Below are 15139 nucleotides of genomic sequence, written 5' to 3' on the forward strand. Positions count from 1 at the left end.
TCATTTTCATTTCAAGGTCACCATCGCCCAATAAAACATTTCCCACAAGAAATTAAAGTATGTGTATGGGTTTTTTATAACATTCATCATATACATTTTATTCTGGATTTTAAGGGAGCCACAAAAACTTGCGTTTTTTGTAATTAAAAGTTATATCGTATGTTCAATCAGCCTAAAAAGATTTCAGTAATAATAATTGGGTGATATTGCACAACCTACAGTAATGCTTCGATCATGTTAGTTCATAACAATTTACATATTTAATACCTATGGTGTTCTGAATAAATATATAGAAGTGAGAGTGTCTAGGATAAGGAGAATATATCTAATGCCTTTCGTGGCTGTAATATTTTGTGCAATGCAACTATCAATTTCCTAAGTAATAAGTGTTACTACGTTCATTATTTGTCAATACAAGTTCTCTCTCTCTGTTATATCCTTTAGCCAGTGCTGGGAAGAAGAATATTGCAAAGTTTAACACCTAGTTTGGGGTGCACTGCATGAATTATTATTTTTAATAAGGACACTGTGGAGTAATTACATACCTCAATAAGACGTATCCTTAAAATGTCAAAACCATCAAAAGTTAAATCAATTTTCATTAAAAATCTGCAATAGAAAGTATCTCAAGTAAGTACATTATTAATATCCACTACATATCATTACTCGATGTCTGGGTTCAGTAAAAATATTACAGTATATATAGCTAAATGGTTTCATTGTTGATGCTGAAAAGTACTTATTGATGTAATAATATATTTGACTTAATTGTTGCTAACTCATTATTTTTTGACCCATTGTGATAAATTTTAGAAATTCACTGTGATAAAAATAATATGTTAAATTCAAGAGTACTCAGACTGGACGTTACCATCAACAACCACATTGAAGTATAATCTTGTTTATCCCGAAAAGCAACTTTTCCAAAAGAAAAAAAGACCCACAGGACGTGTTCATTTTTAACAATGATACTCATACAGATTCTAATTATGGCATTCCTTAGCACGCATGCTGGTATCTTACTAATAATAGAATAGCCTAATCAATATGGAATTGCTATTTACTAAGAAAAATATACAGATATTCAATTATGTTTGTTATAGTGATTCTTCTTTGTCGATATGTTATCAAAAAAGACACGCTTTACTCAAAATCGATATGATAATAGCGGATGCATATTGTTGGCACTAATATTTGTGATCTCTGCTTCTCTTAATTTGCATACAAAAGGATGCATAGTCCTTCACTAAAAATATATCATCCTACAAATACTGTTACGGCTCCTAATATGGAGCAAGAGACAATAGATTAGAATCTAATTATCAAGTGCAGCATATGATGCATGTCCGGGAAACAGAAAGTTACTGGGGCTTCAAATGCCAGATTGAAATTGAGAACATAGAAACTGCCATTCCAGCCTTTAAGAGTTTTGGACTATAAATTTTCCCAAGAAAATGTTTGTTTCATTGAAAGGCGATGTTTGGGTTTACAAAAGGGAAGTCTACAAATGTTATTTGTTTTAAACAGGCACCAAAGGCTGTAATTGTTGTACAACTAGTAATTTTGAATTTCATGCAAGTGAACATTTATGTAACAACGTGGTATTGTTATGTACAAAAAAATAAAATACAGCTATCCGAAGTCAGTTGATCTTACTGAAACTACATTTACCTGATATTCAGTGTGAAAATTACAACATTCAGGTCCAAAATGTCAGTGGTTTTCAAATTCGAGCAACTTTGAACCTCGTTTTGGACGCAGCGAATACTCAATTTTCTGTCAAAAATAAATTTGTACACATACCTTAGAACTGCTAGAGGAATAGTATAAAGCTTGTTAATCTAGATCATTTTTCCAACATTACCTTTGACTTGAAGAAAAGAAATGTAACTTCTATTCGTTTTAAAAAAGCGCTTGAAATTAGCAAAGGAGGCGACGTCACTTGAGAGTGCGTGTAGGTCCAAAATCCCCTGCTCTGTTTTTTGGAGCCCCCCCACTTTTTTTTTGGGCTAATAGATTTATTTTTATTTTCAAAAAAGTAACTTCTTTTTCTCCACACTCTATAAATTTTTTTAAAAATGTTCGGTATGCGCAAGTGGAATACTCCTGTCCTTCGTCCTACTGCCCCTTTCATCATTGGTGGTATTGCCGTCTTCTACTTGGTTGCCAAGGCTCAAGATGCCATGATCAACAGTACGTCTGCTTTTAAACATGCTCTCAATTCAAAAATTATTTTCTAATTTTTTCTTCAATTAGGTGAGGAATACAAGAACGATCCCAGAAACCCTGCTAGTAAGTGACATAGTGTTGCGGAACTCAATGTGTGGAAAGAGAAGCTAATTCAATCCTTTTTTTTATTTTTTATTTAATAGTCGCTTCCGGAAAGAAGGCTCATTAAATTCTCTTCACCCCGATAAAAACAAAACAACACTCGAAATAACTAAAACGTCATTCGCTTTTTTATTACCCGTTGTAAAATTAATAAAACAATCCAATATTAGTTACAGTTTGGCACAAAATCATAAAAGCGATGGATTTTCTTTTGCGTACAAACCAATATATATATATCATAAAGGTACCGGGGTAAAAATGTAAGGTATATGTAAGGGAAAGGTAAAAGGAAAAGGATACCTTTTTGCATAATAATGGGGAAAAAGGTGTTTTATTTGCGAATGTTTGCATTATGGCGGTTAAACATGGCAATCAAATGATGAATAATGCCTTCATCTGCCATAGTAGACGTATCTCCTATTTGATCATGCTCATTATTCACAATCTTTCGCAACACTCGACGAAGAATCTTGCCAGACCGTGTTTTTGGTAAATCCATCACAACATAAATGGCTTTAGGCTTAGCAAAGGGCCCAATCGTCTTTCTCACCTGCAATACAAGCTCCTTCATCAGTTGCTCAGGATCGCTCGTCACGCTTGGCTTTAACGTACAGAACGCATGGATGCATTGTCCTGTCAAATCATCAAACCCAGCAATTACAGCTGCTTCAGACACATCGCTGTTAAGAATTAGAGCAGACTCAATTTCCGCCGTAGATAAACGATGACCGGATACATTGATAACATCGTCGACACGACCGTTAATAAATATGTAACCATCATTATCGCGCGTAGCTCCATCACCTACTTTAACATTAGATTCAACTTCTTTATATATATATATATCTTCTTCCTTACCTGTAAAATAGTATCCAGGGTACGGCTTCAAGTATGTATCCATGTACCTGTAATGATTATTGTAAACAGTACGAGCCATTGATGGCCAAGGTTTTGAAATGGCCAGGACACCTGTCACACCATTACCCTGCAAAACCTCACCTGTTGTTGGCTCCAAGATAACCGGCTGGATGCCAAAGAAAGGAAATGTAGCGGAGCCAGGCTTTGTAGGCGTAGCACCTGGCAGTGGACTAATCACAATAGAACCAGTTTCGGTCTGCCAATAGGTATCTACCACTGCGCATTGTGAGTGACCGACTTTTTCATAGTACCATTTCCATGCCTCGGGATTGATAGGTTCGCCCACGGATCCAATCACTCGTAAACTGGATAAGTCACATTTCTCTACCCATTCATCGCCCAAACGTTGAAGTGCTCGGATAGCAGTAGGTGCTGTATAGAACTGGGTCACCTTATGCTTATCAACCATATTCCAAAATCGGGATGGATCGGGATATGTAGGCGTGGATTCGAATAATACTGTGGTTGCGCCTAAACACAATGGACCGTAAAGAATATATGTATGGCCTAAATGGAAAGAAATGAAAGTTCTTATTTAGTGACTATTAGATAAGCATCACAGGTGTCTTTACTTGCCTGTAATCCAGCCTAAATCCGCTGTACATGCATAAATATCTTCCGGATGGTAATCAAATATATATTTCACAGTCATTGCTGCCTCAAGTAAATAGCCACCTGTTGTATGTAGCACACCCTTTGGGGTACCTGTGGATCCTGACGTATAGAGCAAAAACAGAGGATCTTCGGCATTAACGGGCACGGTAGGACAAAAAGGTCTTGCATTTTCAGATTGTTCGTGCCACCACAGATCACGGTTCAAGGTCATGGCGACATCTGTGCCAGTATGTTTACATACAATGACGCGGTCCACAGCATGTATACCCTTTGAAAGAGCCTCGTCTACAATTCGTTTTGTAGCGACAAACTTGCCTCCACGTTTTCCTTCATCAGCTGTAATGACTACACGAGCTTCACAATCCACAATACGGTCATAAAGAGAATCTGCAGAGAAGCCAGCAAAGACAACAGAGTGTACAGCACCAATTCTTGTACAAGCCAGCATGGCAACCATGGCCTCAGGTATCATGGGCATGTAGATGATGACGTTATCACCTTTGCGAACATCCAAGCTTTTTAATACGTTGGCTATACGACATACTTGTTGTAAAAGATCATTGTATGTTATCTTACGAACGTCTTTTGGATCATCACCCTCATGAATAATAGCGACCTGTTTATATATATTGTTTTAAAAAAATATTACAACATTAATAACACCAAACCAAATTTTGGTTCGAACCTTATCAGGAGTGGCAAAAGCATGTCTGTCAACACAATTATAAGAGGCGTTTAATTCTCCCTCAAGAAACCAGGCAATATTGCCACTAAGGAAATCACCCGCCATAGTGGTTTGAAAAGGTTTATCCCAATGCAAGTACTCTTTGGCTGCCTTCAAATCAAAAAATTAATTTTTATTCTGACATGTGCTTTTTTTAAAAATGTTACCTTCGCAAAGAATTCCGCAGGCTTATCAACACTTTCTTGCCAAAGTTTTTTGTATTCATCAAATGTAGCGATGTAAGGTTTAGGGTCCTTTAAAAGTCTTTCTGGTACAGGATATAATTCTGACATTTTTTTTATTATTTCTTTGTAAAGAAGAAAGAAGAGTTGAAAATGTTGGGTCGAAAGCATGGAGATTTAAATGAAATCTCGGTGTTAGCTCTGATTCAAATTATCCCAATCCAATTTTCCTGTGCACCACACTTTTCATTCGTTTCCATTTATTTTTGTATTTATCAACTATGGCTTTCAAGGTATGCTAATGTTCATTATAAATGCGAAATACTCAATGAGGACAATATGTAGTGTGTATCACAAAAAGTCGCGCAAGCAATCGACGTTGAGCTCATGTCCAGTTCGGGAGGGTTTTCCATTGACCAACTCATGGAATTAGGTAACATGCATATATTTTTAATTTTTTATCATATGCTAAAATCAAACATTTGTATCCCGGAAATTTTTTTTTTATCTAGCTGGCCTTAGTGTTGCTCAAGCCGTTCAGAAATCTTTTGATACAAAGAAGAATCCTAATGTTCTTATCTGTGTAGGACCAGGTAAGAAACATAATTATCAGCGAATCACAAAATCACTGACAAACAAACAAATTCAAGGTAATAATGGAGGTGACGGGCTGGTTGCTGCAAGACATCTGTATCATTTTGGATTTAAGCCTAGTCTTTATTATCCAAAGCAACCCGAGAAAGATCTTTATCAGGTAAGAAAACAAAGCAAAGCTTAGCATAGCCTGATCTAATAAACTTCAACCCAACAATAACAACAACAAAAAGCGTCTGGTAGTTCAGTGTAAAAACCTTAATGTGCCTATTTATAAAGAACTAGAACAAGCAGGTGATAATCTTGTAGATAAATCCGATATTATTTTAGACGCCTTGTTTGGGTTTAGTTTCCAGGGAGAAGTACGCGATCCTTATAAGGAGATCGTTGGTATCTTTGAAAAGACTAGCAAACCAATTGTCTCGGTGGATATTCCTTCGGGTTGGAACGTAGAATCTGGTCCTACTGAACATGTTAAATTTCAACCCCAAGTTTTGGTTTCCTTGACTGTCCCCAAGCAATGCGTATCTCACTTTAAAGGAAAACATCATTTTGTGGGCGGTCGTTTTGTGCCTCCGTCATTGGCTGAAAAGTTTAAGTTTGATGTTCCTGTCTATCCCGGTGCCGATCAAGTTGTTGAAATGAATTTGTGAGAATTTTTATTTTTGATAAATAAAAAAAAAAATTTACATATGAAAAAATGACATAAAAATATATACATAATAATGATTGGTTTAGGGGGTATGGAAACAATTACTTTTGAGTAGTAATACGAAGTTTTTTGAATGGACTGATCATTGAGGCATAGTTATTTTCAATTAAAGCAGTGTGCTTGTTATGTGAAAATGAGATTTCTTGCTTCAATACGTTTCTTACTTGGGACATCTGTTGAGGGTGTTTCAAAAGTGTGCCAGCCACTCGACAGTAAGTATTCAGCATTGCAAATTTCGATTGTGGTTTAGCTTCTTTAGTTTTAACCTGTTTGGCCTTCTTCTCATCTTTGTTCACTCTCTTCATTTGACATTTGGCGTTATTATCCGTACATTTTCTAAAGGATGCGATAATCTCATCATGTGATTTTCCCCGTGCACGAGCCAAAAGATAGGAAGGAAAGTAATTCACGAGAATACTTTCAAGAAACTCTTCATCCGTCAATCTCTCATTAGAGTCTGCTTTGACATGTTCCTTGAGTTCCACTCTAGCCTGTTCCTTTGACACCTTTGTACCCTGTTCCTTTGACACTTCTGTGCCCTGTTCCAACTCCAACATCTTCTTCTTCTTGGTTGTTTCTGTAGTTAAACTAGCACCGGTTGCGTCTGAAAATTCTTTGGCGAGAGAGGCAACGTATTCCAAGGTCAAAGTATGTCTGATAACAATCGACATGAGAGCAGGAGCGAGCAATGGATAATCAGTAATGAGGTCCCGAGAAATTTGGCGCTGCATTTCTTCAGACGAATTAGGACGGCCCTTTCCACCAAGCACCTGGTGAATATCCCAATCTGGCATAACAGCGTGATTTAAATAAAACAAATTACTGGTATCAATCATGTTTTGAGATTGCTGTTGTTGATCAAACAAACTAAAATCATACAAGTCATCCATCTGGAATTGGAACATGGCTGGAACAGGCCCAGATTCTGGAGATTGGTGGCCTTCTGAACCAGAGGAAGACGAAAATAAATCATCTGAAGCAGGTGGTGTAACCGGTTGACTAAGTACTTGTTGGAGTAACTCCTCATTGGCTGTACGAAGTTTGGAATTCTCTTGCTTTAGATTTTCTATTGTCTTTTCATGCTCCTCAACCTTCTCTTCTAACTGAGTAATATATTCTAGAAAGTAGAAACAAAAAAAGGTTAGTATAAAGGACTACTGCCAAACCAAAAGCCAACTTACCCTTTCTACGAACTCTAAAATTACGTGCAGAAATCCTATTGCGAACTTGACGTCGTTCCTTTGAACTCAGTTTCTTTGAATTGGGAGACGCATTTACCATATCATCTAACAACATATCATCATCCGAGTTTTCTTCACCACTACTATGGTTTGATGGAGATGCAGTGGGTTTCTTTTTCTTGTAAGCATTTTGTGGCAATTCAGTAACGAAGATGGGCTCTTTAAATTTGGGTTTTTTGACTCCCGCTGATTTCTTACTGGAATCCTTCAGGGGCGTAAATGTAACAAAATTATCTTTGCTGGGAACAATTGAAAGTTTGGACCTGAACCCGCTCGAATTGTTATTTGGCACAGCGGGTTTTTCAGTCACCTGTTGTGATTGAGGCTGTGGCTGAATTGGGAGCATGAAATTACCCGCTGTGTTCAAGGGTGGAGAGCTGTTATCTTGCAAAAGATATTGTAGAATTTCGTTTGTTGCATCAGTGGTGCCTTCAGTGGTAGGCAAATTCAAAGTATCAATGATGGTGTTCTCATTATTGAGCCAGTCAAAATTCATTGGGTCCATAGTGAATAAAAAGTTGGGGAAAAGCGGTTTGATGGAGAGAAAAGAGAGGAGAAAGTAGAAAACTTAATTTAAAATAATTGTGAGATTTATGCTGTGACTTTGTTCCTAGGGTGGATCTACACCAATTGACCATTACCTTTTTAAGAGGAAACGTAATCGCATCCATATTAGGCAATTCGGCAAAAAAGTCACAGCGTTACCAGGGGTTTTTCCAAATAAAAAAAAAAAACTAGAGCGCTTTTGCGGTTACTTCACAAACATCACAGGACACATGTAAAACGTGGGACTCATCGGAGGCATGGATTATATTTGTAAGAATACTTTCTCTTTCATTTAAATATGGATTATTCTGTAAATGCTTGTGTTTTTTTTCTCAACTATCCGTGAATGATTATCTTTCTCAACATCTGCACGTTTATTTGAAAATACGATGTCGTTGTTAGTTCAGTTTACAGGATCAATTCATTAAGCGAATTATTGTTTGTGTAGTGGCTTTAAATAGAAACAAAGTTTTTCCGAATAATCTCGTCAATAAGTTACGATAGATTGCTATGGTATATGACGTTTGATTAAGAATTTCGCGCATTATGGCTGCACATATTTCGATTGTTTGTAAGACGTTTCTCAGTTTCCGGATTTCAAATCCTTCAAATCCACTGATTGTGTAGCAACTTCTCTTATTTACAAAACTGAAAAGGTCCTTGTTGCTGTTTTTTATTATATTTTTAATTTTCAAATTACATGACTTTTTGACCTGTATCCTTGATCTTATACTTGCCATACTAGTAAAGATATTATGTCAGTTCTCTATCTAATAATCCTACGAAATATCACTTACAGATTTAGCAGGATCAAAGACTTCCCACCGACTAGCGGGAAAGATATGCTTGTTTCTTTCGTACCACGATCTTTCGACTACCTTACCAGCATGAGACTACATAATAAAGTTAGATTTATGGAACAGCGAATATAGAATAAGGTCATCGCTTACCTCGTCTTTCTCAATCGTAGCATCGTTCACTAACCGAACATCATCATGCACATCGAAACTGAATAAGGGACCTGATTTACCTCTGGCTTTGTTGATGATGAAATCATAAAAAGTAAAATGCTATATTCATGTCAATTCTTATTCCCATATAGATATATAAAAAGAAAAAAGAAAAGCCTTACATGGGGAATAATAAGATCTTCCTTGATGTACAATAAGTTATCTACATTGACACCTCGCAATTGAGGAAATTGTTGACGACAAGCTTCTAAAAATTGCTGAATAGAGTCGCCCTTCTTGCACTACTCATACCGAAAGAAATTATGAGTTAAATCCTAACATAGCAGTTGCCAAATATCTTACCTTGACTACTTTACGATGTCCACTTCCATCCCAAAATGAATACGTAATATTGATTTGCTCATCTGTAGGAGAAGATCAGTATATTATTTAAAACAGAGATATTATAACTATTACTTTTTATCTCCTCTTGCTTCAAAATCCATTCCTTTCGTAACTCCTCACGTTCGATACGTTCCTTATCTTCTCTTTCTCTATCTGGCAAGAAGCTGGTATCGATTGTAGGATCTTTTAACATCTTTCTTTTCTTAAATACCACTTGCTCCTCTTCTGCTTCTAACTCTGCTTCATCATCGTCACCAGCAAATGACAACTTTAAAGGCTGCTTCTTCTTCTTTTTCTTTCTCTTATCATCACTGCATATGATTTATAAATATACGCTCATAAATTTCGTTAACGATATTGCTTACCCGATAGGTGCGGTTAAAGCAGCTTCTCTTTTTTGTTGTTCCTCTAAATTCTCTCGAATCTTTCTGTAATCTTTCAGTTCTGTCAGACCAATCGTACTGCTCTTCAATTGGGATTCGATGTCGGTCTTTGTCTTTACAAACTTGTCCGATCCAACGCGAACTTCGCTCATCTACATGTATTTTGTTTCTTCAATAATTGGGGAAAGGGGACAGTGTACTGTAAAGCTCTAACCTTGGCATTCTTTTGACGTTCTTTTTCAGACTCCTCATAAATTTTTTGTCGCTGCTTCTCAAGCATCGACTGGCGATGACCTTCACCTTTAGAATTCATGGTGATTATAAAGCAAGGGAAAAGACAACAGGAATAAAAAATTTAAATTTTCTCTGGGCTTAAATGAAACTGCGAACAAAAAACAAAAAAAAAGATCTCTAAAACGGTTTATTCAAAAATGTCTATTTACTTTGGGTATCAGTCTTGCAAGAAGCTTGGAACGTAAAGTTTTAAACAAGCTGCATTATGAATACCTATTTTTACTCACAATAAGCATTTAAATGTTTAAACACTTTCTCCAGGCAAATTGAAATTTAAATTCGGATGAAACAAGTTATCTGTAGCAATTTAAAGCTTGAAGAAAAAATGTGCTTACTATGCCGATATTAAAGCAAATATCTGATGTCCGGAATAAGCATCAGGTCTGTCCATATGCTCTTTAAACTTCAGGGGCATTGAAATTGCACTGCCATATCGCATAATAACATTTTCTATTGAATGCCCTATACCCTCCAAAGTAACCCGTCAATTAAAACCCCAGCGAGATTTTTCCTCCTTTAAGTAGCTCCACATATACCAACTGTAGTGCAATATTCACACATCCCTACAAATTATCTTACAATATTTAAAAAACAAGCTACTTAAATTAACTAGATTGTCGCCCATACGAAGCATCAAATTAAAAAAAGCTATAGCCTTTGATACTTACAAGTAAATTGTCGCAATGCTATCACTCCTACACATGCAAAGTAGCCATAAATCTCTCTTTTATTGGTAACATATTCATAGAAGGCCTTTTTGTTTTGTTTATGTTGATGTAATTAACTTTATCTGCCCCCTAATTTAGTTCACTTTTCCTTTTTATGAAAAATAAAACCCTCAACACTTTAGTTTACTTTGAATACTATCAAAGTATTTTCAACAGTTCCTTACTTAGTTACCGTTTAACGTCTGAAAAAAGTTGCTGCTACGTGTCAGGGTTTGTGTACACGGATTGATTAAAAGAGCAAGATTTTGTATGTTTTAGCATATAGTTCTCAAGATAGTACAAAACTTTAATTTGGGCGAGTTGATTATGTCATAACGGAAACATCCATGGCAAATTTTCTCACAGTTTTTGTATTAATAGGTGATAATACAGAATGTGACCCACCTCTCTTTTACCACTTAGGTTTTTTTTAACAACAAAATATTCAACAAGGGTATCACAGCATGGAATGCCGCTAAATGGTCAACTTTTGAAAGAGTCACGGTGTCTACTGGGTGGTGGTTTATTCCGTTGGAAATCCTTGAGGAGTATGCTTAGGTATGGTATGATGTGCGTGTATACTGATCTTCAGTACTTCCTAGACTTAGGCCGTCTAAAATGTGTGATTTTCAAAATTTGTGGGCGTATTATATCTTAATTCAATTCAGAAGTTTAAACGCGTTTTTCGTTGTAAGTCCTTTTATTTTCCTCAGTCTCTATGGATCTCTTTTTTGCCTACTTGGTAAAAATTAAAAACAAGGGATCCCGTCTGCCTTCTTAAAGAACAAACGCTACACTAAAACAAGTGTTCTGGTGACAGACCTGTTATTTATACGAATATAGTACCAATATGGCAAGCTAGTTGCTGTTTTTAAAAAATATGTTCATCACTGATAATTTTTGTTGTGGAAAAGATAAGACACAAAAAAGTATGTAGTTAATCTAACGTACCGTATATTCCTTTCTTGTTAGGTACAAATTTAACCTTTGAAGACCAAAAGCTTAATCTTTAGTTTTCTTTTTTTCCGGGAATGAGAATTATCCTAGTTTAATTCCTTTGAAATTTCCACTTCTTACAGCAGAATACAGATCTCGTTCATGAATAGGATGTATTCAAGGCCGTTTATATGCCTATTTTAGAAGTGGGCACTAAAAAAAATTAAGCGACTTTGAGTAATGGGTATTTTAGGGGATAGTTCTTCAGGGCCGGCCGAAAGTGTTGATCGATTTAGGGACATACAGAGAAGAGATCCGCCCATCAGCAGAAAAACCTGACACGACTTCTACTCTCACAAGTAGACAGTAGTTGTCACCTCACCTCTGCTCATATAAGACACAAAGTTTAGCAGGTAAAAACTGAGAGCAATCCAAGGAGAAAAACACGTTTAACCCAAACATTCTACTTGAGATCATCACTGGACAAAAGAGTTGTGATTTAAAATACTTATTTGGATGCATGCATAATTTTGTAGATCCGTCGTCTTATGAGATGTATGAATTCCTGCGTCATACTTTTTATTTATTATCCCTCCGCCACGACGCCGCTTCCGCCGCCGCTTTTCTTCTTCATTCTTTTTTGTTAATGTCAGTGTCTTGTTGCTTTTGGGCTTTGCTTTCACTAGAAAAGTTCAAATTTATTTATTTGCCTGACTTTATAACGGACACTCAAATAGGATTAGGCAAAACAGCTGGTGACATCTTGCTCTCGCAATCTCTACTCCAGTTTATTCATCCCGATGAACGGTCGATGGCACAAACTGATCTTTATAATTTCGTTAAAATCAAGACACTCGCTGGTGCTGTAACCAGGTATACACTCCCTTATGTTTCTTTCTTTCTTTATTTAATTTTATATGTCTAGGTGTCGCTTAAAAAGCATCCAATCCATTATTTATCAACAGGCAGCAAGTACTCACTTTTTGTTTCGTTAAACATGATATGTATTTAACACGTGATGCTTTTTTTTAATTCCACAGGCAGATGCGGTAGATTGGGATATCACTGATGTTGTAATGTATACAGCCACCAACAACACTATCTTGACCTTTTTCCATTGCCCTAACACAGGTAAAAAAAAAAAAAGCTCCCCTTTGTTTTGGATCTTGCTAAAAGACCGATTTAGATGATGTGAATAAGGTTTGTCATGGCAGCAGTCACCTAGTCGATGTAAGTTTCTGTGTTGTATCAAATAAATCAAGACTAACCACTACGTGTAGAATTGCAGTAAACTAGAGAAAAGTCTTGGTTTACCGGAAGGGATTGATTTCTTTCGTATATTTCAATTATATGATACAGAGACGGGCCAAGGGATTATGTCGTGGCCCTTGAGCAAAGAGATGCAGGAAGTAAATGAGTTAGCCACGGTGTTGAGTAAACAAGAGATGGAAAAACGAGTGGACGATGCCAACAAGACGGGGTGTACGCAACATTCCCATTTGAGTTCAACCCATCACATACCGACGTATGGAATATGTCAATTCGAAAGAATTATCATCCGGTATGAACGTTTAACTTTTAGTTCGTTTCAGATCACACCCATTAAGCATACCGTCGCTCCAGGTCAGGCTACACAAGTTGAGCCCAAAGCATGGCGAGGTCGATTTGGCGCCTACGAGAAAAAATGTGAAAATTGTCAGACCAATAAAAGTCCTGAATGGCGTCGAGGTCCCTCTGGGCATAAAACGTAAGTGTATAAATTTTTTTTTCATGCAATTTTTTTATAAAACCAATTTTTGTTGTTGTAAAAAAAAACAAAAAAATATATAAAAAAAGCTTATGTAATGCTTGTGGTCTACGATATGCTAGACTTGTCGCCAAACACGAGAAATTACAAGGAAAGCAAGATCAACCATTAAAAAAACCCAAACAACAATAAACAAAAAAAAAGTCAAAAATTCCCCTTCTTTTTTTTTCTCGTAATTTATTTCTTTTTGTTGGAAGCACGCTTGCCTTGACCTAGTTAATGGATATTTGTTAATACGAGCATTCACCCATCTCCATTGCAACTTACCCTTCTTTGGTGCACCCTTTCCTCTTCTCTTTCTTCTGGCAATCTCATCAAGTCGTTCTTTTTCGTCCAAATCAACAAGTCCAAGTTGAGGATACAAAGCTTGAATGTCTCTGAAATGCACAAGCTTTTGAGGATTATAACTGGTCAAAGAAGACCCGATCAAACGTTGACGAAGCACCTTGTTACCAGTACGTGCACAGCTAGGGTTATACACATTCGAAAATACCTTGCACGATAATTGTGTCAATTGCCCTAATCTTGTAGTTGCTTGACTCATTTTGTATCAAAAAAAAAGGGGGGTCTTTCAAAGAGCCCCCGGTATCATTATTTTTTTATGTTGCTGTCTGTGTGACCCGTTTGTGACTAGCTTTTCACCTGTCAAAAACTCTCGTATTTTACCATGACAACGCTATGTAGTATAGGAGTATGACTAGCTTGTTTTTATAAAGATAGTTTATGAAGTAGTGTTTGAATATAAAGGATACAAAAAACAGGTAACTATTTGTTTGACAAAGAGAATAAAGCCCTATTTGAAATTACCCCAAGACCAGGGGGATGGGCACGTTGTAATTAAATGCAATTGTATTTAATACAAGCATGCATACTGTCTCAAGCAGAGACATGGAAAGCCATATTCAGCTTGTAAAAAGGTAAAAAAAAAAAAAAAAAAAAAAAAAAAAAAAAAAAAAAAAAAAATGCACCGAGTACAATTCACTTGAATAAAACCCCTCATTTATCAATTTGTCTCCCCGCACAGCTGCTAAAGGATGGAACTATAAATGATGGCACAAATAATTAAGATTTAATTACAGTAGGGGGTCCCAAAACATTAATCAAATATAGTTTATCACTTTGGGGTCCCAATCATCGATCAAATATAGTTTGTAACTCTATGAGGAATAAAGTATTCTACCAATTATACTTCAGATAAGAGAGGAAATCCAAGATGGATGACGATAACTCTTCTAGTTATGCAAAGAATCTGAATTGATAGTTTTATCAATGAATATCTAATGCAACAAAGAAGACAAGTGTATATTTTATCATGCAAACTACTCTCCAAAAATTACAATTCATTGTATGTATGCAATTATTTGTCAAATTTTCGGGCTTTGGCTGCAATACTTATGATGAGTATTACAAGTAGTTTTAGTCTTTGACCGTAATCATTTCATCCTATAAATTTTTGTAAGATTATGCTAAAAAATAGAGATAAAAGTGAGCGACCGGGTTGTATTTATAATGAAAATGATAAACAAACCTGGTTTGTGTCAGGATGAGATAATTATTTATTCAAAATAGCTTCATTTGGCCTTTACAAATATTGATTGTGATCTAAAATGTAAACCATCCTTAGAATACATGTAGATAGTACTACACTTGGAAATTGTTTATTATAGATTTAGGAATATATGAAGTTTATGACAGGGCCATTATATTAATATAAAGCATACATCATGTAGACAGGAAAGGATAGATAATAGATGTGAAACGAATTATCATGTGCATAGGCGTAAAATTTGGACG

At 36.1% G+C, this 15139-nt stretch overlaps 7 protein-coding genes across 7 annotated transcripts; 3 read left to right on the plus strand and 4 right to left on the minus strand.

Moving 5' to 3' along the window:
• The first annotated feature begins 2014 nt into the window (after positions 1-2014).
• EV154DRAFT_509031 (ATPase, F0 complex, subunit J) lies at positions 2015-2519 on the plus strand. The gene is made up of 3 exons (XM_051601575.1): positions 2015-2193; positions 2257-2292; positions 2373-2519. The coding sequence occupies exons 1-3, from the start codon at positions 2079-2081 to the stop codon at positions 2396-2398; spliced, it is 177 nt and encodes a 58-aa protein (XP_051457633.1). The 5' UTR covers positions 2015-2078; the 3' UTR covers positions 2399-2519.
• On the minus strand, positions 2501-4929 carry EV154DRAFT_509032 (acetyl-coenzyme A synthetase). The gene is made up of 5 exons (XM_051601576.1): positions 4756-4929; positions 4550-4699; positions 3826-4480; positions 3190-3756; positions 2501-3135 (listed from the first exon to the last, which is right to left on the minus strand). Exons 1-5 carry the CDS (start codon positions 4879-4881, stop codon positions 2663-2665), a joined length of 1971 nt encoding a protein of 656 aa, XP_051457634.1. The 5' UTR covers positions 4882-4929; the 3' UTR covers positions 2501-2662.
• Positions 4907-6051, plus strand: EV154DRAFT_509034 (YjeF N-terminal domain-containing protein). Its single transcript, XM_051601577.1, has 5 exons — positions 4907-5063; positions 5116-5203; positions 5283-5363; positions 5421-5524; positions 5598-6051. Exons 1-5 carry the CDS (start codon positions 5052-5054, stop codon positions 6015-6017), a joined length of 705 nt encoding a protein of 234 aa, XP_051457635.1. The 5' UTR covers positions 4907-5051; the 3' UTR covers positions 6018-6051.
• Positions 6052-6117: 66 nt separating this feature from the next.
• On the minus strand, positions 6118-7663 carry EV154DRAFT_420846 (uncharacterized protein; the record flags this gene model as incomplete). Its single annotated transcript, XM_051595971.1, has 2 exons — positions 6118-7193; positions 7258-7663. The coding sequence occupies 2 exons, from the start codon at positions 7661-7663 to the stop codon at positions 6118-6120; spliced, it is 1482 nt and encodes a 493-aa protein (XP_051457636.1).
• Positions 7664-8428: 765 nt separating this feature from the next.
• EV154DRAFT_509038 (FAM50A protein) lies at positions 8429-9977 on the minus strand. The gene is made up of 8 exons (XM_051601578.1): positions 9816-9977; positions 9584-9753; positions 9291-9529; positions 9177-9238; positions 8996-9115; positions 8814-8933; positions 8661-8756; positions 8429-8604 (listed from the first exon to the last, which is right to left on the minus strand). The coding sequence occupies exons 1-8, from the start codon at positions 9912-9914 to the stop codon at positions 8560-8562; spliced, it is 951 nt and encodes a 316-aa protein (XP_051457637.1). The 5' UTR covers positions 9915-9977; the 3' UTR covers positions 8429-8559.
• Positions 9978-12184: 2207 nt separating this feature from the next.
• On the plus strand, positions 12185-13289 carry EV154DRAFT_420702 (uncharacterized protein; the record flags this gene model as incomplete). The annotated part of the gene is made up of 3 exons (XM_051595966.1): positions 12185-12457; positions 12579-12694; positions 12827-13289. 3 exons carry the CDS (start codon positions 12185-12187, stop codon positions 13287-13289), a joined length of 852 nt encoding a protein of 283 aa, XP_051457638.1.
• Positions 13290-13522: 233 nt separating this feature from the next.
• On the minus strand, positions 13523-13889 carry EV154DRAFT_420854 (mitochondrial ribosomal subunit S27-domain-containing protein; the record flags this gene model as incomplete). Its single annotated transcript, XM_051595972.1, has 2 exons — positions 13523-13557; positions 13613-13889. The coding sequence occupies 2 exons, from the start codon at positions 13887-13889 to the stop codon at positions 13523-13525; spliced, it is 312 nt and encodes a 103-aa protein (XP_051457639.1).
• Positions 13890-15139: the final 1250 nt, after the last annotated feature.

The sequence above is a fragment of the Mucor mucedo genome (genome assembly GCF_025094135.1).
Source record: "Mucor mucedo strain NRRL 3635 chromosome Unknown EV154scaffold_45, whole genome shotgun sequence".
NCBI lineage: Eukaryota > Fungi > Mucoromycota > Mucoromycetes > Mucorales > Mucoraceae > Mucor > Mucor mucedo.